General features: G+C 42.1%; 2 protein-coding genes across 8 annotated transcripts in view; one reads left to right on the top strand and one right to left on the bottom strand.

The window, feature by feature from the left end:
* Positions 1-17,367, top strand: part of MGAT4A (mannosyl (alpha-1,3-)-glycoprotein beta-1,4-N-acetylglucosaminyltransferase, isozyme A) — a 121,003-nt gene extending 103,636 nt beyond the window's left edge. For 3 of the 6 annotated variants that reach the window (XM_015570033.1, XM_006773042.2, XM_015570036.1), the window contains 2 exons: positions 5,818-5,930; positions 6,058-7,626. In XM_015570033.1, coding sequence (XP_015425519.1) covers positions 5,818-5,930; positions 6,058-6,084 — 140 coding nt within the window. In that variant the 3' untranslated portion in view covers positions 6,085-7,626. Of the gene's footprint in view, positions 1-5,603; positions 5,630-5,817; positions 6,020-6,057; positions 7,627-16,260 lie in introns of those variants that run through there. The other 3 variants (XM_015570034.1, XM_015570032.1, XM_015570035.1) reach the window with 3 other exon arrangements.
* The window catches only part of UNC50 (unc-50 homolog (C. elegans)), an 18,984-nt gene continuing 6,285 nt past the window's right edge, over positions 13,001-25,699 (bottom strand). Inside the window, exons 4-6 of one of the 2 annotated variants that reach the window (XM_006773044.2) lie at positions 15,609-15,748; positions 15,419-15,520; positions 13,001-13,333 (exon numbers count right to left, since the gene is read on the bottom strand). In XM_006773044.2, the coding sequence (XP_006773107.1) occupies positions 13,197-13,333; positions 15,419-15,520; positions 15,609-15,748 (379 nt within the window). In that variant the 3' untranslated portion in view covers positions 13,001-13,196. The other variant, XM_006773045.2, reaches the window with a different exon arrangement.

Below are 25,699 nucleotides of genomic sequence, written 5' to 3' on the forward strand. Positions count from 1 at the left end.
TCTGGGCTTCACCACACTGTTGTCTGTGTCCACTGGCTCTGCGTGTATGTCCTTTGGCTTAATTTCTGGCTGTATTTCCTCCTGAAGTGGTCAGTTGATATTTCTCCTTCTAGTGAATGCTTTCTCATCATTCATTAGCCAGTTTAGCTGCCCCTCTTCTCACCACACCGTGTCCTGTGCTGTGTAAGTGCCCAGGCGTGTGCCCACCAGGGGGAGGGAGGGGCACTGTCTCTCACATAACGCCTGTCACCTGGTAGGTATCCACTCGGCGATGGCTGTATATGTTCTTTTACTTAAATGAATGCTTGTCTTCGCGGTGGGCAAAGGGAGTGCTGGTGACTTGGTGTTGTGGGCACACAGGACAGTAAGGGCGGTGGCATTCAGGGTGTCTCCCAAGGTGAGGCACCGGCAACAGATGATTGTGACGACAGAAGGTCTGTGGCTCCTGCTCTCTCCAGAGCGGTTTTACGTTTGGTGAGTTTCACTCAGTTTTTGCTACAAGGCTTGTGCGCTAATTCCGATGAATTTCTGTGCAGTTTGGGTGTACAGGTGAGTTTATTTTCATATGTGGGTTATATCTTAGTGCACCTCTAGAAAAACATAAAATTACAGAGTATACACGACATTTATTAACCCTCTTACCTCCAGCTGTTTAACCTCGAGAATGTTGTGATCTGGATTATGAAAGTGGCAGCGGAAATAGATGCATCTGTATTAAGTGTTTCTGCAGCCATTTGAAAATAAAAGCACCTCAAACATCAACACGTCCGTATGTAGAAGCAGAGAGAACTTAGGAATCACCAAACCGAGGGCAGTGCCACAAAGCAGCATCCGACACACGGACCATGACTGCCCTCAGCTGAGCATGAAGCCCTGCTCCTTGGGGCCTGCTCTAGTGGGATGGCGTGCGGAGGCCGTCGCCCTTTCTCCCTGTAGGACCACCACAGCTGGTGAAATTACTTTTAAAAAAATACAGCAAACGGAGAAACACTTACTCATGAAAACCTGAATCTCGGTAGGAACATTAGGAGTCCTCACCGCTCGGTTACCCACACTGCCGGTCAGAGAGTGGGCAGCTCTGCTTCCTGCGGTGCAGCCCGGAGCACTGGCCTCCTGCTCCCAGCGCCCCCTCTGGGGCGAGCATCTCACAGGAAGGGCAGGCGCCAGTTTCTGTCCTTCCCCAGCCCTCACTTGTAGGGCAGAAGCCCGTCCCAGGCACCGCAGGGCAAGATTTACCCCTTTGCCTCCACCCCGGCTCACTCGCCCCAGCACCAAGAGGGAAGCCAAGAAAATGAAGGGCCCTACCCCACGGCCTGTGCCCCTTGAGGAGCAGCTGTTCCTCCAGGGCAGGAGGCTGCAGTCCCTCCACGGGTTCCTGCGCGGTGGGTTGGGCTTTCTCCGGGGAGGGCAGGCGGGAGAACAGCCTGCAGCTCTGACTGGGTGAAGCGGAGCCTGGTGAAGCCCAGGGGTGAGGGCACGGTGGGAGGCGACTGGCATTTGGTGGAAAGCAGTCGAGGGGAGACTGTAGCTACTTTCCGGCTCAGCTGTAGCCTGTCCAGAGCGACAGAACCAGGGAGAGCTGGCTGGGAAGAGCCGTGGGTGGATGAAGCCGTGAAGACTGGCCCACAAAGGGGACGCATTTTATTGCATTTTATTGGATCCGGCTGTGCAGCAGTTTATGCCTGAAGGCAAGTCAGAAACAGAACTGGTGGTTGAAGGTGGCATGACAGCGAAGGACAGTCGGAAAGAAATGCTGGACTGATGAGTAAGGAGGAGGCAGAGAGCCTTCCCAGGCGGGAGGACCAGACCATGTCAGGGCGGCAGGAAGTCCCGCGCAATGCCAGGATTTTAGGATTCTAGTCACTGCAGTAATTTCCTCTTTCTTTCCTGTCTTTTAACACTTACCTACTGGACCATTGGGTGAAAATAATACATGCACATGGTACAGTTACAAATTTAAAAGGGTAAACTTAAGTCTCATTCCCTCTTCCGGCCCCACCTACCCAGTGTTTCCCAGAGGCAATTCCTATAATGATTTGTCCTATTCATAAATTAAAATATGTGAGCATATTCTTTAAAAACAGTCACGCACAGCTGTAACTGGTTTGGCTCAGTGGATAGAGTGTCGGCCTGCGGACTGAAAGGTCCCAGGTTCGATTCCGGTCAAGGGCATGTACCTGGGTTGCGTGCACATCCCCAGTGGTGGGTGTGCAGGAGGCAGCTGATTGATGTTTCTCTCTCATCAATGTTTCTAGCTCTCTATCTCTCTCTTTCCTCTCTGTAAAAATCAATAAAATATATATATTTAAAAAACAAAACAAAACAAAAAAAACAGTCACGCACAAATACATACTGTACAACCTTATACTGCGTCTTGTTTTTTCACTGGACAGAATATATATGCATATGGAAGATGAACATTTTTTTAAAAATTATAAGTATTTCAGATGCACAAAAAGATGCAAACACAATATAATGAATATCTGTGTATCCACCCTGAGGTTTTTCCAGTTCAGTTGCTCTTCCCCTCTACCCTCGGGCAGCTGCTATACTGAATGCTGTGGCTACCATTTCCATGTGCACTTTACTGCATGTGTATAATATACCCCCAAACAGTGCAGTGCTTTTATTGTTTTTAAATTTGATAGAGGTTGCATCATTCTGTAGTCTATAACTGTTTTCTCTCACCAGGTGAGAGTTACCCATGTGGACGTGTGCATCTAAGGCTCATTCATTTTCACTGCGGTATAGCGTCTCCTGTTTAGCATAAAGTTTGTTTCCATCTTTTTGCCATTACAAACAGTGCTGATTTGAGCACTTGAGCACATGTATGAGTTTCTCTACGATACATACTTAGGGATGGCAGTAAGTCTTCACCTGCTTTATCTTCATTCTTCATTCTTTTAATTGGGTGCCTAGTATTCCTTCATGTTAGCATATCATCATTTACTTAGCCAGTCTAGTGCTGCTGGCCTAGATTGTTTGCAGCTTTTGCACATGTGAGAACATATCTGTAGAATAAAATTGCTGGGCGAAAGTGTTTTAATGAGGCCTGTTATATCATTTGATAATTATTTTTCTACTTAAATGAGCTCATCAGGTGACAGTATCAGCACATTAGTTAAAATGTTTTAAGTTTCACAGTATTTTCCAGCCCTAAATTCTGCCTGACTTACTAGTCAGTAATACTTCCTTGTATGCCCTATCCCAGTCCAGCCCCCAGTATGGACATACTTTTATAAAATAAAGGTATTAATTTTTAATAAAACCATTAATCTGGAAGCATACAGCTTAATATTTCTCATACAAGTGAATACAAGCCTTATCTGGTATGGTTTTCGGTTTGATTATATCTTGTCTCACTGGGAACTCATTGGAAGACTCTGGAGCAGATGCGAAATATAACACCACAGGGTTCAGCTCACCGCAGCCCAGGGGTCAGCGCCGGCCTCTGGCCTGTGTTTGAACGGACCGTGAGCTAAGAATGTTTTTAAAATTCTTCTTTGTTTATTTTCATTTTTAAATGGTTAAAAGAACAAAAAGGTGATCATTTTGTAAAACTTGGAAAAGTTCAAATTCCCGCCCATAAACGAGGTCCTGTTGGAACAGCCGCGCTCACTGTACTTGCACCTGTGTGGTCTGTGCTGCCAGTCTGAGCAGCAGGCCGGGCTGCCTGGCGCCCTGCAGTGGCAATGGTGGTTTCTAACGTGAGTGTTGCGAGTGCCACACACACCACTGTGGTGTGACATTGGGAAGTGACTCCAGCGCCTACCACCACGTCAGCACAAAAGACGGCTCTGCGTGCTTTTTAGCGCAGTGGGCTGCGGATTATTTCACAGAGTTCGGAGGCAGTGTGGTCATTACGTAGTGACGCAGTAGCTGTGCTGAAGGATACATCTCCATTCCAAGCCCTCACGACACTATCCCCAGCTCACAGGAAAGCAATGGCCAGAAAATTACAAAGTAAAATGGAATATTTCATCACAGCAGAATTTCTTCCCCAAAATAAAACATTCAAATGAGGCTGTATCCAAAGTGAATTTCAAAGTGGCTCACATGTTAGGCAAGCAAGTAAAACACATTTACCAACTGTGAGTTACTTAAATCACACTTAATCACACTTACTCACTCTCAGGGACTTCGCCATCATCAGCTCTTTGCATTTTTGTCAAACGAACTGAGCATCCCGTGCCCCACCACAGCAGTTCCGGGGGCACGGCAGGGGTTATACCTATAATCAAGACTTTTCCATGAGAGAACTGCCTCCACCACTGTTACCTCTTTGAAAGTTAATTTTTGCTGCAGGTTTGATATTTCTTAATGAATCCACCTGTAAACTACAAGACAAACCAGTGCTTATATGCAAAACTTATATTGTAGTCAAGTCACTGACGACAACATCATTTGAAGTACAGGTAATAGCAGGCTACTTGAGGAACTTCCATACGTCACTTTCATTGAAAGTAATGATATAAGGCAAATATAAAAGAAGAATGTAGTAGAATTTCATACTTCCTTTTTTTAAAAACATATTTTATTGATTGTTTACAGAGAGGACGGGAGGGGATAGAGAGTTAGAAACATCGATGAGAGAGAAACATCGATCAGCTGCCTCTTGCACGCCCCCTGGGATGCCCCCAACCAAGATACATGCCCTTGACCGGAATCGAACCTGGGACCCTTGAGTCCGCAGGCTGATGCTCCATCCGCTGAGCCAAACCGGTCAGGGCTCATACATACTTTCCAAGTGATATGTGCTCCATTAAAATCATGTGCTTGTGGATTAATGTCAGTATTTGGCTGTTGTGAAAGGAAATATTCAGGATGAAGTATATAAAATTTTACCGATCCATATTAACATATGACCCCTTGCAATCGATTTTTAATGATCAGGAATACTGACTTTGAATTCTAGTTAATTGAAATGTTATCACCCAAAAACGAATTATAGTCTCCTTGGTACACCTGGATTAGAAAAGAAAATCGCACTCCGTTGTTACATCTTGAATTTCATCAATAAACATTTTGTGGATACTTGTTTTCTTTCCATATATGTACCTACATGGTATCCTCAGTTTCCCTCTTGGCCAAAATATTGACTGCCTGCCTTTATAGAAAAATTTTGCCAATCTCTGGCTTAGAGAAATGTGGCTCAGAACAAACCATTTCCTGCCACTTTTCAATAGCATTTTTTGGCTTTGTTTTAAAAAGAATATTATTCCTCACAGCAAGAGAAATGGAGTACAAATAACTTCATAGAATTTCTTGGTCCTTATCCTTGTGGGAGAGCTTTTCCAGCCTATCATCTATAATGGTTTCATATTGTAATTTCTGGACAAGGTATCACTTCTTAATGCCTTTTAGATGTGACCTTGGGAAGAATACACATAGATTGAGCCCCTGCTCAAGGCCAGCCACTGTATGCATGTCTATTTGAAGCATTGAAATTGGTTGTTATTGCCTTAACTCTCAAAGTGGTTAGACCGAGGGATGGTAGTCTGTTTTGGTGAGGTTTGAGTAAGTCACATTTTGCTAAAAACCTGTGTGTTAAAACACTGTTGATGCCAAAATATATTTTTGTTTTGTTTTTAATTTACAATAAGAAAATTTATAGCTCTGCCTCTTCAGATGGATTGCTTCTACGTCATGAAAAATTTTAAAGTTGAATAAAAATAGGAAGAAGGAAAAAGTGCACCCGTGCCCTGTGTGAAGACTCCACTAGAAATCTTGTGGTGTTTTCTTTCCTGCTTCACATCAGTGAAATGTGACGAGTGCCTGTATCAGCCTCCCCAACAAGTGTTGATTTTTATTTTGAAGGGAAATTTGAGAACGGTGTTGCAGAAGGAATGGTGGATCCTAGCCTAAACCCCATTGCAGCCTTTCGACTTTCAGTTATTCAGAATTCTGCTGTTTGGGCCATTCTCAATGAGGTAAGGCAGTACATCAGTGCAATAGCTTAGCCTACATTTTTTTTTAACATTTTGATTTCATATTTAAGACCTTTTTGGAAATGAAAATTAATTGCCTCATTGTACTCTTCACAATTTTGTATTTCAGATTCATATTAAAAAAGTCACCAACTGATCATCTCCTAAGAGACCAATACATTTTTTCTGTATGTTTGTTGATTAAAGATAGTGAACCATGTACTTTTTTTTTACTTGAACACTACCTCTTGTGAATCTACTGTAGATGGTTGTCATTTCCACTCGGCAAGTGACTCTCCCACGGATAATATATTCATTCAAACCTAAGCTGTCCTCCAGTTTTAACTTGACTCAAACATTTTACAGCTACGACAGCCTGTTAATATGACTTGTACTACTTAGGTATTATACTAATACATAAGAGTTGTACATATTGTTACATTCCTTAAATTTGAGAAAAAATGTTAAATTTTATGAAGGGGGTACTTTTGAGATTCATTTATTTTACTATTATAGACCCTCTTTTATAGATTATCAGGGATTATATATAAATATATAAATATACATAAAATGTTATGGAGTTAATTTATTAGAAACACTTAAGAAGTACATATTTTTGTGCAGTAAATTTTTGAATCAATACTTTTTTTGAAAACCAATTACCTTGCTTTTTTAAGTTTTCTGTATTTTCCTTTGGAAAAGCAAACATAAGTTAATGCCATTTTTCAAATTCACTGCCATTTCCGAGTGATTCTAGATTGATTTCCTAACAGAAGTGCTTTTTGACAGTAGCCCCCCGCCCTATGTTACCTGCAGTTTGGCTTTCCATGGTTTCAGTTACCCTTAGTCAACTGTGGTCCAAAAATATTAAATGAAAAGTTCCAGAAATAAGCAATTCATAAGTGTGAAATGTGCGCCGTTCTGAGTGGTGTGATGAAGCCTCACGCCAGCCCCCTCCGGCCCACCTCGGACGTGGATTACCCTTTGTCCAGCTTCTGCGCCTCACTTCATGCCGCCACGCTGGCATTGAATCATCCTGCCTCACAAGAAGGAGGGTGAGTACAGTACAATAAGATGCTGAGTTGGACCACATTCACGTAACTTTCCTTACAGTATGTTGTTAAAGTTGTTCTTTTATTAGTTATTTTCAACCTCCTCCTGTGCCTGATTGATAAATGTTATCATAGGTACGTATGTACAGGAAAAAACATAGTGTATATAGGGTTTGGTACTAGCCGTGGTTTCAGACATCCACTGGGGGTCTTGGAACATATCCCCTATGGATAAGGAGGGGACTACTGTAATTGCTGATCTTGAGCAAAATATTTTCAAAGTTTGTCATTCCTTAAAGCCAAGATTTTTAAACCAATGTCCTTTTTGAGGCTTATTTTACTATATTGTGTATGGTGTATAGCCACACAAAAAATCAGTCTGATAAATTTTAATGTACAGGGATGATGCCTTCAACCCAAATTACCATGGATTTATTAGCTCATTATATTTCCTCTGATGTGTAAGATGAACTCTTTTTGATTTTGTCTTTATTCTGTGAGTTAGATGCAGTATCTCTTTTCTTGTTGATCCTTATATATCTGCACTCATGAGTTTTGACAAAATGTTTTCTAGATAATGCTATTGTGTGTCATAACTGGTTTAATATTAAAGAAAAACAAAATTGTGATATTGGTTTTTGATGAAAGGTATTGTAGCAGTTGTATGTTTTTCCAAAATGATGTTTCCTATTGTATTAGAACTTATAAGTAAATTCATATCTAAAGCATATTGTTCATAAACATGCAGTTCCAAATTCTGAAATATACTATAACAAAAATATTACTAGCTTTAGCAAGCAGTGATCTTTACAAAGGTATTTTACTTTTAACATTTTCTGAATTATCAACATCAGTTCCCAACCAGTAGGTGGCAGCTGTTGGGGATGGATCCTGAGCTTTCAGGAGTCACTGGCGGGCTTGGGCGGCGGGCTTGGGGCCTGCAGGAGCGCGCCTGGCCCCCAGTGAGCTGCGCAGTTCTGAAGTGGTGAAGGCTGGGGAGCACTGGTAGAGTAGTTTCCATTGCTCCGTATTGGAATAATGTTTAGTTACTTTTCTCTATTAAAAAGTCATGTTGCCCATGACTTCTATATCAAACTACAGTTAAAAATTTTTTGTGACTTCTACTTTTTCATTTAAAAAATTTTACTATTGATTTTCTATAGGCAGATTTCATTTGAAAATACTGTTTCATTATAAAATTTGGCACTAGCTTAACATAATTACTGCTCTAACAGATTATCAGGAGGTGGAAATCTAGAGGTAAGTTTAGAAGTCCCTCTTCCCCTGCCGCCTAAGAAGCCATCTGATTGCAGGGAAGAAGCCTCTGAAGACCCCAAGGGGACAGTTATTGTCGCCCCTGCCCTTCAGGGCGTCAGCCTTCAGATGGGTTCTTTTCCTGCTCACTTTCCTCCAGGATTAGCTCACCCCTCCTGCTCCTTAGAGTACCCCCAGACAAATCCTGTCCATCTTTCACGGCCTCTCTGGTGCACCCTCCCCATGAATCGGTCTCCAGTGCCAACAGTAGTGCCGACAGCAGTGCCTGGCAGGGGGCAGGTGCGCAGGCAGTGTCTGGATGAGGGGCCAGCTGTTTCAGCCCCTTCTTTCTCAAGTCCCTTCACCTGCTATCCTTGCCACACATTTATGTACACTCAGCTCTGGAGTTTTGGATTGTTTATGGGGAGTGCATATGTGTGTGCATGTTTTCTCTGACCAAATTCAAGCTCCTGAGGGCAAACCTGAAACTCGTACTTCTTACCTGTGCCGGTGCTCCTAGTGGTCTCATTTTTATTTTTATTTCAAATATGTATTTATTGATTTCAGAGGAAGGGAGAGGGAGGGAGGGAGAAACAACAATGATGAGAGAATGATTGATCGGCTGCCTCCTGCATGCTCCACACTGGGGATCGAGCGCACAACCCAGGCGTGTGCCCTGACCAGAATTGAACCGTGACCACCTGGTTCATAGGTCAACGCTTAACCGCTAAGCCGGGCCTGCTGGGCCTGTCTCATTTTTAGTTGCTCTCTCCTTCCCTGAGCTCTACACTAGACAGGCAGAAGCAGCCATGCTTTCCTCGAGCAGGAAATGATGGCAGGAGTCCGAAGAGTTGTGTTAATGAGCGACGGGTTGGGACAAATCAGGCGAAGAGCCCTGGAACGGACAGTCAATTACTGACCTTGCGAGGACACTGAACCACTTTGAGTGAGTGGGGGGCATCAGATGGTGAGAGCACCGACATCAAGAAGGCATGGACTTGGCACCTGGTGTGTGTTTCACCGAACTGGTCACACTCTGGAGCTGTGCTGTCCCACATAGTGGCTACTAGAACTGTGGTGGTTCTTTAAGTCAACAACCATTCGGCTCCCCCCTTACTCTAGCTACAGGGACATGCTCCATAGCCACCTGTGGCAGGTGGCCACGAGGTGGGCAGCACAGGCCCCGAACATTTCCTTCACTGCAGAAGCTTCTGTTGCCAGCACTGTGTTGAGCTCCCTAATAGGAATATCGTAGAAACCAGAATAATGAGTTTTGTTAATTAGGTTAAAAGTAGACATGCAGAATATATCACAGTGCAAATGATTATTTTGGATAAGAAGGGGTCGAGGACCTATTTCTAGCATTCTAAGAGCCAAGATTTCTGTGTTCTTTGACCTACTTCTCAGTGTTCTTTACAGCATGCCCTCTACCGTACTCTGTAGACAAAAAGAGCAATGGTGTGAAGCCGTGAGATCAGAGCTTTGGCAGAAGTGAATGCAGTGGGTTATTTAGCACACAGACACGTCTATTACAGACAAGTACATGTATATTAACTCAACCATTGGCGGTGTCTTTGAACAAAGGTATGGCTTTTCAAAGCAATGGTTGCACCACTAAGTAATCAGGTGTCATTATTAATCACATTATTTATCATGTGAGCCCTTTAAGCAGTTTTCTCAGGCTAATAGCAGAAGTTAGAGTTTCAAAACAGGAGGAGGCAGCATTTGCTGGTTTAAGATGGAAGCCACATAAGGAGAGATGCAGATGGCCTTAAGCTGAGAGGCCTCAGCTGACAGCCCCGGCAAAGGGGCCTGCGTGGCCCCGGGCACCGAACAGCCCACACCCGACCAGGTGGGCAGGCGGTTCTCTCTGCCTTAGACACCTTGATTCCAGCCTGAGACCGAGCAGAGCACTCAGTCCAGCTGCCTGGACTTCTGTGATGTGTTATGTAGCAATGAATGATGAATACGGTATTGAAAAGGTGAAGAGGGGAAATCTTTGTACAGATTCCCTCTAGTATGGTGGTATTTTCGGCAAATGCATGAGTAAAATCTTACTAGGAAATCCTACACCTGGGCTTCATCTGGGATTTCTATGCCAGAGATCTGTCTTCATTGGAAATTTGACGACAAAAACTTGTAGCATCTTAGTGCGTCTAAAGCAGTGGTTCTCAACCTGTGGGTCGAACGACCCTTTCACAGGGGTCGCCTAAATACATCCTGCATATCAGATATTTACATTATGATTCATAACAGTAGCAAAATCACAGTTATGAAGTAGCAACGAAAATAATTTTATGGTTGGGTCACACACAACATGAGGAACTGTATTTAAAGGTTGTGGCATTAGGAAGGTTGAGAACCACTGTTCTAAAGGAACTGCTAGGAGTAGAAGGAATCCAACAGTGTATAAGGAATCTTTCTCCTAGAAAAAGTATTACCTTATGCCGATTTAGTCTGCTCTGAGCCTGTCAGTGTACGAACAGTGGTATTTTAAATAAGATACTAAATTAGGAGGAAAGATCCTTCTGCCTTTATGTAGAGACCATATGATCAATCTACTTTGTACTGGAGCACTTTTTTTAAAAACCAAAACTTATTGTCTAAGCACAGATCAAATCCTATAGTGCCAACCAAATTTTTGTACTTGGCAGATATTTTCCAAAATATCTCTGCTTCCAAGCTATTAATTGCTTGTCAAGTTTTTTATTTTGGTTTGTCCATTAATTGTGCTTAGTTTTAGTATAATGCTATACTTACCCTTGATGTAAGTAAAATAAAACTAAAGGGAAAAAAATGAGGCGCTAACACTGTCAGAGGTCAGAAATTGGGGTCATAAACGTATCTTATGTTTTGAGGGAACTACATATCACATCTTTCTTTTATAGAAAACTTTTCCAAACTATGTAGCGGTATTAATAGTGTAAAAGTTTGTTGTAAATTTTAATTAATCTTAGCAGATATATGCCATAACTAGTATGCTTTCTTTAATGCATGTGGATATACAATACTGACAAGACTATTACCACAGTGTATTTTTTTTAAAAAGAGGATTTGTTACTATGTCCATATCATCAATATCTATATATAAGCCCTTCTCACTGGAAATAGTCCCCTCACCAGTGTGGGCACTAAGTCACTTTCAAAGGCTCGGGCAAGAACCACCTGGCACTCCCCAGTGCACTTGAGTTCAGAATTTAGAAGACACCATTCAAGACAATAAACTGTGTTGAATGGACTGTACTTCGTGCTGTTATTCCCAGTGTTGTCACTGTTGCAGTAAAAGTGTAAAGTCTGTGCTAAAATCAGGTCTGTTCGTTGTGGGGAGTCCTCAGATGTTAGGGAAGCTACTGCATGTGCCCCTTGCTGCCAGCACTTCCTTGGTTTAGTAGCTAGCAAACTATCCTGGAATCAGGTTCGGTACTCAAGTGTGAGTAGCATTTCATGATTTATTTGCAATGCTCAGTGTTTGCTGAAAACATCTTTTGGATACATTTTCTGAGCCTTAAAAATGGTGATATCGCCAGTACTGTAAGATGCACTGCCAGCAGATTTGATACTCTTCATTAAGTATAGACAGTAGTGTTTTCTAAGGAGATTTAGAAGTCAGCTGATTCACAATCATCATGCTTCATTTATGGAATGAGAACCTGAAGTGTTTTCTCGTTGAGAACACTGCAGGAGAGGTGGTGTGCGTATCCGGGGAAGTTTCTGGACGTACCCTTGGAGAAGCTGCCTGAGGAATTCGTTTCCCAAGTTGTACTCACTTTTTTTCTCCTTAATGTATTGTACATATTCCTTACAAGGTCGTTACTGGTTGAATGGGTAACACCTGTAGTAATATTTTGGGTACCTGTTAAATTTTCAAAGGAAGATTATTTTCAAATTTGCTGCTATAACTTAATAACTGGTCCTGTTGACTGTGCCTTTCATCCCTGTTTGTGTCACACTGTTCATGTGTATTTGAAATAAAGACATTTAAAAATCCATGCTGAATTCAAGATTTCCTCTAATAAAATAATAGATTTCATGAAGCAAATTTTACTGGTTTTAACACTGATATAATAATATATTTGAATTATTTTCAATTAGAAAACAGCAGTGGATCCTCTATGTGGGTTTTAGGAAATCTTGCAAAAAAACCTTGGTGTTGAGACAGTGGTTCTCAGTGTGATGCAGATACTCATACATTATGTGCTCTACTCAGCTCCCAAATTAAGAGCAACCATCACGGGCCTCCGCACTCTAAGAAGTGTGATTTTTAGCAGAGAAAATGCTCTTAAAGATATTTAGGGCCTGAAGGTTAGACTAAGATCACATGCCCCACCCTACATAAGTGTTTAAAATACAGCCCTGACTGGTTTGGCTCAGTGGATGGAGCGTAGGCCTGCGGACTGAAGGGTCCCAGGTTCAACTCCGGTCAAGGGCAGCATGTACCTTGGTTGTGGGCACATACCCAGTAGGGAGTGTGCAGGAGGCAGCTGATCGATATTTCTCTTCCACCGATGTTTCTCTCTATCCCTCTCCCTTCCTCTCTGTAAAAAAATCAATAAAAATATATTTTAAAAAAATAAATAAAATACAGCCCAGTAGTAAATGGAGGCTGAGTAAGTACCTTGTACAGTGGGGGGCAGGGGAGCATATGATTATGGTCTTCAAAAAGAACCTCTTTCAAAAAGGATTCACATTGAAAAGTTCTGCCTAATTTCCTCATGCTTTTCGTACTTTGTATGTGATTTTGTGTGCAAATATTAGAAGAAAACACGCTTTAGTTTAAAAATATTTATTATAGAAATGTACATTTAATTCGTTTTAAGGAATGTATAACAATAGTGTTAACATATATTTCCTCAAATTCACAAACTTTACACCTTCAGGATATCTACAATAAGAGTTTATTTACAAGTTTCATAAGAAATCACCAATACTGTTGACACAGTTAAGAGGTAACAGTCTCACTTTTTCACTTCACTCTGTACTTGTAGAAAGAACATAGTGCGTGGGTGAAGTTCCATCCTAGTGCTAGTGACAGCCCGTACAGCAGAACGAGAGGAGCAAATGGATAAAGAAGAATTACTGTATTTTTCAAAAATGGCAGTGCTGGAAAAGAAAGAAATCCAAATTCACTTTTTAAATAAGGAAATGTGACTAATAAACATCCTGAAAGACAGCTCTTAACAACATGGGCCAAAGAGGAACACTATTTCAGTCAGTAACATGAGGTTATGTAGCCAGAACCATCCTAGATCTTGCTGTGTTCTGTGCTGCCTCCTTCCTCACGCTGGAAAGAAACCCAGAAGGGAGATTATTTTAGCACAAAGGCTGAGAGAGAAGCAAGTCCAGGACAAAGACAGATTGAGAATGCAGGATAAACATCACAAATATTAATGAAACTGGTGGTGAGTTTAAATCCGTGACAGCTTCCGAAACCTCTAAGAGTCCATCTTAAACAGTGGTTCTCAACCTGTGGGTCACGACCCCTTTGGGTGTCAACGACCCTTTCACAGGGGTCACCTAAGACCATTGGAAAACATATATAATTACATTGTTTCTGTGATTAATCACTATGCTTTATGTTCAATTTGTAACAATGAAATTGGGGGTCACCACAACATGAACTGTATTAAAGGGTCGCGGCATTAGGAAGGTTGCGAACCACTGATCTTTAAGTACCAGAGACAGATAATATAATAGGAAAAACAATGTCCAGCTATTTTATTTTCCAGTGTAGAAGGTGAGGTCTCCACTAGCATCCCAAAGAGCTGAAACTCAATCAAATCTGTGCCCAAATCCATGTTTGTTTCTGCCCTTCCTACCCCATGCATTCTTACCTAAATACGTCATACAGGAAGCCCCAAATTGTAACTGACCTATACTCAAAGAAGCTGTTCTAAACTATAGGGAGAAAGTGATAAAAAATCCACTGAGAGCCTGGCCGGCATGGCTCTGGTTGAGCGGCAACCTATGAACCACGAGGTCATGGTTCTATTCCTGGTCAGGGCACATGCCCAGTTGCGACTCAATCTCCAGAGTGGAATGTTCAGGAGGCAGCCAATCAATGATTCTCTCTCATCACTGATGTTTCTCTCAGCCTCTCCCGTCCTCTCTGAAAAAAATGTGTATGTATATATTTTTAAATCCACTTAGAGAAGCCACAATGCTGCAGCATGCCAATCACAATATGACATATCACAGGGCCTCTCCCCTGAACTGGAGAAAGGATTCCCGAGAACCTCAAACAAGGTATTACAATTTGAGGTATTTGGTTCTATTTAATGGAGATCATGTCTTAAAGGAAAGCCAACATAAATATTTTCTCATATTAAGAAAAATGAACTGATAGCAGGATTTAACAATATTTGCAAACATATCCTCAGGTCAGAAGTTGGGCCTGATTTTCTGGAATCATCTACAGATCATATCTATAATAATCTATACTAATAAAAGCATAACATGCTAATCAAACCGAACAACCGAACAACCTTATGAATGAAGCTGGTAATACAGCCCCGGGATCGAGGCAGCCGCCTTGCTGTGAGGGAGGGATCAAGGCAGCTGCCGCAATTGCGAAGGCCTACTCTTCCATGAATTTCATGCATTGGGCCTCTAGTAGTTGTTATAAAAATGGAAAACGAGGCACTCAAGTTCATATGCCCATTCATCTGATCAACCTTTTCCTCTCTAACCTACCATTGGTAACTCAAATCTGAAAGCCTGGAGAAAAAGGAAACTGGTTGTGGGTTCCTGTAGGTTAACGTGGAGATAACCAATATGCTTTAACGTGGTTCCTTGAAATGACAGAATTTGTTACATACCAACTATGCCACTTTTGAGACGTGTGACCATGGACATGTTAACTTAATCTCTCTCTGCTTTGTTTCCTCATTTGAAAAATGGGGCTAAGTAAACCTATCTATAATAATAAAAGCATAATATGCTAATAAGACCGGTTGTCCTCCGGACGACCTTCAGGACAAACCGTGGCTGTGAGGGCTGAGCGCCTTGCACAAATACTGTGCATCGGGCCTGTAGTATTATATAATTAGGAGGATTAAATGACATAATTCATATAAAGTTCTTGAGACAGTGCCTACAAAGGCTCCATAAAAGTAAGCTAATTGTATTACTGTTACAACTTACCTCTCTCTCTGTTATTTTAGTCAACCAAAAAAATTAGTTACTTACCACTGTATCCCAGGAAGGTTATATAGATGTAATAGCCAATAGCAATCAACCAGAAGGTATTTCCAACCAAATATCCAATAAATGTGTCTGTTAGGATGACATCTGCCAAAGAGATACAGACAATGACTCTCTTTTCATTGCACACTATGAAGACATTTAAAAAATATTTTGAGAGGTAACTGCTACTTACGATTGATGAAAAACAGTTGGATGAAATGTAGAATGACTAGGAGAGGATAAAAAGCATTCAAATGCACATCAAAGGCATAGCCCCACTCCACATCATAGTCTCTGCTCTGCCGTTTCACTAAATACTTGTTAGAGATAAACCTGAAGAGCAAAATTAAAATTCCTTTTATAATACAACAAAAATTCTATAAGTGTTTACTGACTAGCTTCTATGTACCAAGCATTATTTCATACACTAGAAATACAGCAATAAACATAACTCAAAAATCTCTGCTCTCAATCTAGGGGGAGTAGACTGACAATAGAATGTTAAGTGTATGTTAGATGGTACTATGGAATGAAACAGTAACCCTGCTGGGTACTCGGTTGGAGCATTGTCCCATACAACAGAAAGCTGCAGGTTTGATTCCCTGTTGGTGCACATTCCTAGGTTGCAGGTTCAATCCCCAGTCGGGGTGCATACAAGAGGCAACTGATCAATGTTTCTCTCCCTTCCTCTCTTTAAAAATCAATGAAAACATGTCCTCAGTGAGGGAGGAAGGAAAGTGGAAAGGGGGGGGAGGAAGGAAGGGAATGATCAAGAATACAGAGTTGAAATGCAGTTAGATATGATGGTCACAAGAAAGTAACATCTGGGTGACGACCCAAGGCAGTGATGGGAATTACCTGGAGCAGAGCATTTCAGGCAGCGAGGCCAACACAGAGGTGGAGGAGACTGAGTACAGAGGAGGTGACAGGGTGCCTGGTATGTCTGGGGAGTGGGTGAGGAGACCACTGTGCCACGAACAAGTAAGCAGGGTTGCAGGAAATGAAACCAGAAAAGAAATGGGGAGCCAGATCTTACAGAGTCCCTGGCCATTTTAAGACCCAGTATTTTACTCTGGGTGAAATGAGAAATCACTATTTCCCAGGAGAGAGACACTGTTTTGACCAGGTTCCTCTAGCTGCCACTCTGAAAACAGACTACAGGGACAAGAATGGAAGTGGAGACACCAGTTGAGAGGCTACTGTGAGAGGTAAACAGTAGTAGCAGTGCAAGTGGGACCATGTGGGACATACTATAGTTATAGATGGCGGCACCAATAGGAATGTAGGTGCTGGATGTGGAAAATGTGGGGGGAAATGTCAAGGATGACTGATTTTTGCCTTAAACATGTGGAAGGTCAAGCTGATATTGACTGAGGTGGGGCAGGAAGGAGAGTGCAAGAGAGTGAATTTGGACCTATTGTGTGCAAGATGCCTATTAGTACGGATTAAGAAATACATGGCAGGACCATGACCCAGGCAGTCTAGCAAGGTGGGCCAAGACCGTCAGACCCACGTCTCCTTGGCTTGTCCACAGGTCTCCCAGTGGCCTGCCTCAGCTGCCGTGCTTCCAGCTGGCCTGACAAGGTGACCCCAGCACTGTTTGCCCCTGTAACTTCCCGTGGCTCACACTCGCTCGCGCTGTAGTTCCCACTCTATGGCTAGCCCCTGGGACTTGCACAGACCATGCCCGCTACGGCTCCAACCAGCCTGCCCAGGCAGTCCTGGTGTGGACCCCTGGGCCTCCTTGTGGCAAACACCCAGCCCGTGTGGCTCGCCTCTGGGACTCCCCAACGCTCTTGAGCAGGGTGCCTAGTATGTCTGAGGAGTGTGTGTGTGGCTTGCCTCTGGGACGCCCCTTGAGCTGTGGGGAGTTCCAGATGTAACTCCAACTACCTGGCCAAGGCAACCCTGGTGCAGCTTGAGCCTTGCTCTCTGTAGAGCAAGCATGTCAAACTCGCGGCCCGCGGGCTGCATGTGGCGCACAATGAATATTTTTCTGGCCCAGCCAGTATAAAGGTATGTAAGAAACATTTTAATAAAAATTTCATGACTTAATTTTTACAGCATCCTGTTATAATTATTAACTACAACGTTCACTAATGACTGATTACTATTTCCCTTACACGCCTTATGCACAGGCACACCAGTTCTCTCCACTAATACTAGGTCTACACTAACTAGCAGCTGATTGCCATGTCATTAGTCTTGGACTGACTTGTTTGGTGTGCGCAACAGGAAATATTTTGCTTTTGGAGGACAAGGAAAGTAGGTTTATTTGCGCTATGCTTATTAATTTCTGCAGTTATTCAGTGTTTGGTAAGTTAATGTTCAAGAAAAAATATTAATTTTTATTAAAATGTTCTATTATGTCACTATTGAAATAAACCCACGTTTCTATGAAAATTGAAGCTTTTGTTTTTTTATGGCCCATATAAACTTAAACCTTGCTTATTTGTCCCATGTTAGCCTTTGAGTTTGACATGCCTGCCCGACAGCACATGCACACTCCAGAGCCAGCTGCCCCGCGAAAGACACAAACCCATGCCTTTAAGACTGGGAGAGGCTGCTGTTTTGCCTAACTCATAGAAACAAAGAGAAAGAACCAAAGTAAGACAAAAAATAGGTTCTAAACAAAAGACCAGAATTAGAAGTAAATGAAATGGGAAAAAACTACTAAAGACTTAAAAAAACACTGATTAAGGATACCCACCAAACTCAGAATAATAGATTAACTCAAGTGAAAACATCAGCAAAGAGAAAATATAAAATAAAACCAATTAGAATTGAACAGTAACTGAAATGAAAAAAACACTAGAGGGAATCAAGAGCAGATTAGTTGATGAAAAAAAAATTAGTCTGTGAGGTGAAAGACACTGAAGTGGAAATCACCCAATGAACTAGCAAACAGAAAAAAAGAAAACAAACGGCCGACGGTCAAGTTGGCAGAGTAGGTCAACTCGGAACGTGTCTCCTCCCAAGATCACACCAAAATTAGAACTAAATTATAGAACAACCATTGAGAACCACTTCAAGTGTAGCTCAACAGAACTGGCATCACTAACGATCTAGAGGCAGCTACATGAAGACACAGGAGGGCATATGCTTGGACCGGGCAGGTCCCACCCCCACAGTGTGGCAATTATGCAACGGGAGGGATATGTCAGCTGTGGAGGTGCGAGGAGTCACAGCCCCACACTGGACCCCCATGACCAGCGCATCCAGTGGCAGGAAGAGGAGTCCCTGTAATATCGGGTTGTGCAAACCAGCTGGGATTGTGTTCAAAGACAAAGGGCCGCTAGACACTAGGCATTGCTCTTAAAGGGACCATGCACAGATTCACTCACAAACTCATATACTCTTTAAGCTAGTGAAGGGGCTGCAACTCAGAACAGTTGCAGAAACATACCGGGAAGGACTGAATTTGACTTCAGAGTAAAGGCTGGAGCGGCAGGGGTCAGGACAACTCACACCAGGGATGGAAGCACTGGCAGGCACCACTGTTCCTCGGTTCATCTCTCCTCCCACCCAACCAGTTCTGCATATGTGGGCACCAACTCTTTCCATAAACTAACATTGTTCCCTCGTCCTGATCATTCCCTAAGACCCCACCCAACTTGCTCGCCAGGCCCGTGCCTCTTCAGAGGGCCCCTCTACATAAGCAGCCCGCTTTGGCTTGCACTGCAGACTTTCCCCCAAACCTTCAAACCTCACACAAGTGATGGCTGTCCTAGGCTTGCACTGCAGACTTTCCCAAAGCTCCGTAAACCCCAAACAAGCAGCAGCTGGGACCTTGGTGTGCATTGTAGCTCTTCCCAAACGTCCCCAAGCCCAGTAACAGGAGAAATCGGCCTCAACTTACATTCTAACTCCCATCAGGTGGCCCAAGCCTGGGATAAGTAGAGGCCAGACTTGGCCTGTAATGTAGTTCCAATTAAAAGGCCACAAGATAGGCACAAGAGGCAGGCAGCCTCAGTTTGCAGTATAGACTCTCCCAAGCACCTTCAAGCCCAGCACAACCAACCAACCACAACCGCAGGTCACGTTACAGCTCCTAACAAGAGTCATCGAGCCTAGTGGTGGCTCAACTTGGCCCGCACCAGAATCCCTCCCCAAAGTTCCAGCCCCAACAAACCTGGTAGACGGCTTCAGACCACACCAGAGTGCCACCTAACCAGTCCACAAAAGGTGCACCCCAAGAGCCAGCCCTGGCACCACGGTTCTGCTAAAGCAACAAGCCAATCTGTGGGGTTAGTAACTTGTCTGCTGCAGTCACACCCAGCCCTCACAGTCAGCCAGCCAGAGATGGTCAACACCAATAAATGGTGGTGGTGTAGCAGCAACTACAACAGGAAGGCACACCCAACCCACACAGGGGAAACCCCTGGAGCAACCAGCTCAGGTGACCAGAAAGACTGCAGAACTGTGCTGCGAGGACACTTTCTACATAAGGCCACTCTGTCAAGACCAGGAGACATAGCTTTTCTACCTAATACACAGCGATACACAGAGGTCAGTCAAATGAGGAGACAAACATGTCCTAAATAAAAGAGCAGGGCAAAACTCCAGAAGAACTAAATGAAATGACGATAAGCAACCTACCAGATGCAGAGTTCAAAACACTGGTTATAACAATTTGCAATGAACTTGAGAGAAGAACAAGTGAACTCAGGGAAAACTTCAGCATAGATACAGAAACATAAAAAGGAAAATGGAAAACTGAAACAAGAACCAATCAGAACTGAAGAATACAGTAACTGCAGAAGAATACACTGGAGGGAATCAACATCAGGTTAAAGCAGAGGACTGAACCAGTGATATGGAAGACAATGTAGCAAAAAACACCCAATCAGTGTAGCAAAAAAGGAAAAAAGAATTTTAAAAAATGAGGATAGCTTAAGGGATTTCTGGGACAACATTAAGGCCACCAATATTCACACCAAAAGAGTTCCAGAAGGAGAATACAGGAAAAAAATGGATTGGAAACCTGTTTGAAGAAATAATGGAAATCTTCACTAATCTAGAAAAGAGATATACATACAAGTCCAGGAAGTGCAGAGTTTCAAACAAGATAAACCCAAAGAGGCCCACATCAAGACATATCATAATTAAAATGCTAAAGGCTAAAAACGGAGAAAATCTTAAACACAGCAAGAGAAAAGCAGTCAGTTATGTACAAGGGAGCCCCGCCCCTACCATAAGACTATCAGCTGATATCTTAACAGGAATTCGGCAGGCAAAAAAGGATTGACACAAAACAAATCAATGTGATGGAAGACCAAAGCCTACTACAAGATTACTCCAACCAACAGGATATCATTTAGAATTGAAGGAGCACAGTATCCCAGATAAGACAGGCTAAAGGAGCTCACCACACAATACCAGTATTACAAGAAATATTAAAGGGACTTCTTTAAGATAAAAGACCAGCCCTGGCTGGTTTGGCTCAGTGGATAGAGCACTGGCCTGTGGACTAAAGGGTCCCAGGTTCAATTCCCGGTCAGGGCAAATGCCTGGGTTGTGGGCTCAATCCCCAGTGTCGGACATGCAGGAGGCAGCAAATCAATGATTCTCATCATCATTGATGTTTCTATCTCTCCCCCAATCAATAAAAATTAAAAAAAAAAGAGGCCAACAGTTAAAACTGTGGATCAAGCAAGCTGGTACAAAGGTTAAAAGACAAAGTAGGAATTACAACAATAAATTAGGGATGCACACAAACACACATGCAAAAGAAGAAAAAAGTAATGACAAAACAAACATGGGGGTTGTAAAAATTGTAGTGATTATAGAATGTGTTCAGAATTAAGTGATAATCAAATTGAAATAGAATGCTATAACTATAACTAGGTATATGGTTAACCACAAACCAAATATCTACAAGAGATGTATGCAAAATAAAGAGAAAGGATTCCAAACACAACACTATAGAAAATCATCAACATACTTCTTTAACTCAAGAGAGCAGGAAAGGACCACAGATCAGCTGTTTTCTGATTGTTTTTGTAGTTTAACAATCAGAAAACAACTGATAAAATGATATACCTACCAAATTACTTTAAAAAATGCTCCAAAAAAGACACACAGTAGCTAAATGGACTAAAAAAAACCCAAACCTGTGCATATGCTTACCTACAAGAGACCCACTTCAGCTAAAAAAAAACCCCACACAAAACACACTAAAAGTAAAAAGGATAAAAAAAGATACTTTATGCAAATGAAAACAAATAAAAAAAGTTGGGGTAGCAATATTTATATCAGACAAAATAGAATTTAAAACAAAAGTTGTAACGAGATGAGAAAGGCATTTAATAATTATAAATAGGTCAACAAGGATTTAACTCTTGTAAACATATATGCATTCTACTTAGTAGTTCCCAATTATAAAAAGACAATATTGACAGACATAAAGGGAAAGATTGACAGTAATACAATAATAGTAGGGGACTGTCACACTTTACTGACTTCAACAGAGAGATCATTCAGACAAAATAATCAACAAGAAAATAGTGGCCTTGAAGCGCCTCTGCCTCAGCTCAGAGTAATGCCGTAAGCACCACAAGCCCTGCAACCCTACCACCAGAAGTGAGGGGTGGAAAATGCACTGTTAGCCAGGGAGGAGACTTAACTTCCCAGGTCAGGGTACTGCTAGAACCATGGGATGGATGGAGACTGAAAAGGCTGTGGATCTGTGGGTGAGCCAGGAGTGCCTGTGGTGGAGAGGAACCAATCCTCCCACCTGGGAAGTTCACACTGATCTAGGCCATGCAGCAGAACTCAGGGCCAGTAGAAGGGCTGGAGGACAGACCCAGCATTGAGTCTGAGGACCCTTTATTTCCTGGAGGACCTCTTGGCAGGGAGCAGGATGGGGACGAGACAGTAGGACCCAGGAAGGAGGGTCAGCCCTGCCCACCTAAAGCGACCTGCAGAACGGCTGCTTCCTATCCGCCCTGCAGTGACCAGACTATGGGCCGCAAATGTGTGTGCTGTAGCTGACTCTGGTAGTGCAGGAGACTCAGATATTTGATTGGAACCTGGGCAGTGCTGGAAGTTTGGAGTGCCAAAAAGGCTGACTCCTTTTTAATCAATTTTTTTGTTGTCATTGATTTTGCTTTTATCCCACCCTGCTTGAGATGGCAGCCAGGGGGTGCCATGCCAGCAAGCCAGGCAGAACTGAGGCACTGAAGGAGAGGAAGTGGCTGCCCACGCTCCTACTATCTACAGGCACTATACCCAGCACAAGTCTGCTCAAACTATCCTGGCCAAGACCATGGTAGCCCCGCAGAGTACAGTTCCATGGGGGGGAAGAGATAACTCAGAACAGGGGTATTCAAGTGTGAGACCCCAGCCAGACCCAGCCTCTGGCGATGGCGTTCCCATTGATGGACTACGTGGTCTGCCTATCAGGCTTCAGTCAGGTTGCCAAGGACCAAGCAGAGACCATGACTCACATCTGTCTGTACCAGAGAAATTCCTGGGTGGCCCAGGATCAACACACCAAGTGGCGAGATTCAACAATATCAGAGCAAAATCCAGTATGCTCCACACACAGCAGCTCCAAGGGTATTTTTTTTCTTTCTCTTCTTTTTTCTTTCATATCTCTTGTTTCTTTCCTTTTATTGTTTGTTCCTCTTTCTCTGTTCGTTTTTTATATTGTTATTTTTAACTTTTCTTCTTTTCCTATTCTAAATTTTAGTATATTCATTATTTTTAAAATAATAATTATTTAATTTATTTGTGTTTTCCTTTCTTTTTAATTCTTAGTCCACCAAATTACTTTCATACTGGACTAAATTCTTTTCCTTCTTTGCTTCCACATCCTCTTTTGGTTCTTTTTTTTTTGTTTTTAACACCCTCTAATTCTTTGCTCTCATGTCTTTTAGTATTCCTTTTATTTTTACTTTAGCTCTCTTCTTATTTTATTTTTTAGCCTTTCTTGTTGTTTGTTTTGTTTTTTGAGTTGTTTTCTATTTGGTCTTGCTTTGTTCTCTCACCACCTGTATAACATCTGTAGCTAGGGTTGAGCCTTACTCCAAGTTGGAGGAAATTCCACCCACAAACAGAAAATCAACAAACGAGACCAAATTACAATAAGAGAGCCCAAATAACACATACGAGGGGGACACTGCTAGACTATCCAGCTCTGGAAATCAAAGAGACTGCACCACTGGGTCCAACAGGGCACTTTCTACATAAGGCCATCCCATGAAGGCTGGGAGGCATAGTAGCTCTGATAGATAGAAACAAACACAAAGAGATAGCTAAAATTGGGAGACAAAAATAAACCACCAAATGAAAAAGGAGGAATCTCCAAAAAAGAAAAGAATTAAATGAAATGGAGGTGAACTTATCAAACACAGTTCAAAGTAATGGTTATAAAAGACACTTAAGGAACTTAGAATTTCAAGGAACTCAGTAGGAACCAAAAAAGCATGAAAAAGGAAAATGAAACCACAAACAAGAAATAGTCAGAAATGAAGAATACTATATCTGACATTAGGAATACACAGGAGAGAACTAAAGGTGAATTGGATGAAGCAGAGGATTGAATCAGTGACTTGGAAAACAAGGTAGAAATAAACACCCAATTAGAGATCAAACAGAAAAATAAGTTAAAAAGCAGGATAGCTTAAGGGAACTTTCGGACAACATGAAACGTAACAACATTTGCATCATAGGGGTATGAAAAGGAGAAGAATGTGAGGAACAGAGAAATAATGACACAAAACTTCCCTGACTTGGTGAAGGAAAAAGTCACACAAGTTTAGGAGGCAAAGAGAGTCTCAATCAAGATGAACCCAAAGAGACCCACAGCTACACACATCATTAAAATGGCAAACATTAAAGACAAAAAAAAAAAAAAAAAAAAAAAAAAGTAAAGGCAGCAACAGAGAGACAGAAAGTAACAGGAGGGAGTTCCCATTAGACAGTCAGCTGATTTCTCAACAGTAACACTTAAGGCCAGAATCCAAAACTACTCTATTCAGCAAGGCCATCAGTTAAAATTGAAGATGAAATAAAGACATTCCCAGACCACAAAAAAAAAAAAAAAGGCTAAAGGAGTTTATCATCACCAACCCAGAATTGCAACAAATGCTAAAGAGAATGGTGTAAGAAGAAATAGAAACACAGCCATATTATTAAAATGTCCATACTACCCAAGGCAGTCTACAGATTCAATGCAATCCCTATTAAAATACCAATGGCAATAGTTCACAGAGCTTGAACAAATACTCCAAAATTTATATGGAATCAAAAAAGACCCCTAATAGCTGCAGCAATTTTGAGAAAGAAAAAGAAAGTTGGAGGAATCACAATACCAGATTTCAAGTTATACTACAGCAGTGGTTCTCAACCTTCTGGCCCTTTAAATACAGTTCCTCATATTGTGACCCAACCATAAAATTATTTTCGTTGCTACTTCATAACTATGTTGCTACTGTTATGAATCTTAATGTAAATATCTGATATGCAGGATGGTCTTGGGCGACCCCTGTGAAAGGGTCGTTCAACTGCCAAAGGGGTCGCGACCCACAGGTTGAGAACCATGGCACTACAGAGCCACCATAATCAAAACAGCCTAGTACTGGCAGAAAACCAGGCATATAGGTCAGTGGAACAGAACAGAGAACCCAGAAATTGACCCAAGTCGTTACACTCAATTAATATTTGACAAAGGAGGCAACAGCATACAATGGAGTCAAAAGGGTCTCTGATAAATGGTGTTGGGAAAATAGGACAGATACGTGCAAAACAAACAAACAAAACAAAAAACTAGACCACCAACTTACACCATACACAAGATTAAACTCAAAATGGATAAAAGGCTTAAATGTAAGTTGTGAAACCATAAAAATCCTACAAGAAACCATAGGCAGCAAAATCTCAGACATCTCTTGTAGCAATATGTTTACAGATATATTCCTAGGGCAAAGGAAACTAAGAAAAAGAATAAACAAACGGGACTACATCAAAATAAACTTCTGCACAGCAAAAGAAACCACCAACAAAATGAAAAGAGAGCCTACTGTATGGGAGAACATATTTGGCAATGATACATCTGATAAAGGATTAATATAAAAAATATATAGGGAACTCATACAACTTAACAAAAGGAAGACAAACAATCCAATTAAAAAATGGCATCGAACCCTGGCTGCCTTGGCCCTCACAGCCCTGGCTTCATCTGGAAGGTCATCCGGACAGTTGTTCCATTGTTCGGCCATTCGGTCGGTTTGCATACTGAGCTTTTATTATTTAGACTAGAGGCCCGATGCATGAAATTCG

Source organism: Myotis davidii, unplaced genomic scaffold (assembly GCF_000327345.1).
Source record: "Myotis davidii unplaced genomic scaffold, ASM32734v1 scaffold1065, whole genome shotgun sequence".
Classification (NCBI taxonomy): Eukaryota; Metazoa; Chordata; class Mammalia; order Chiroptera; family Vespertilionidae; genus Myotis; species Myotis davidii.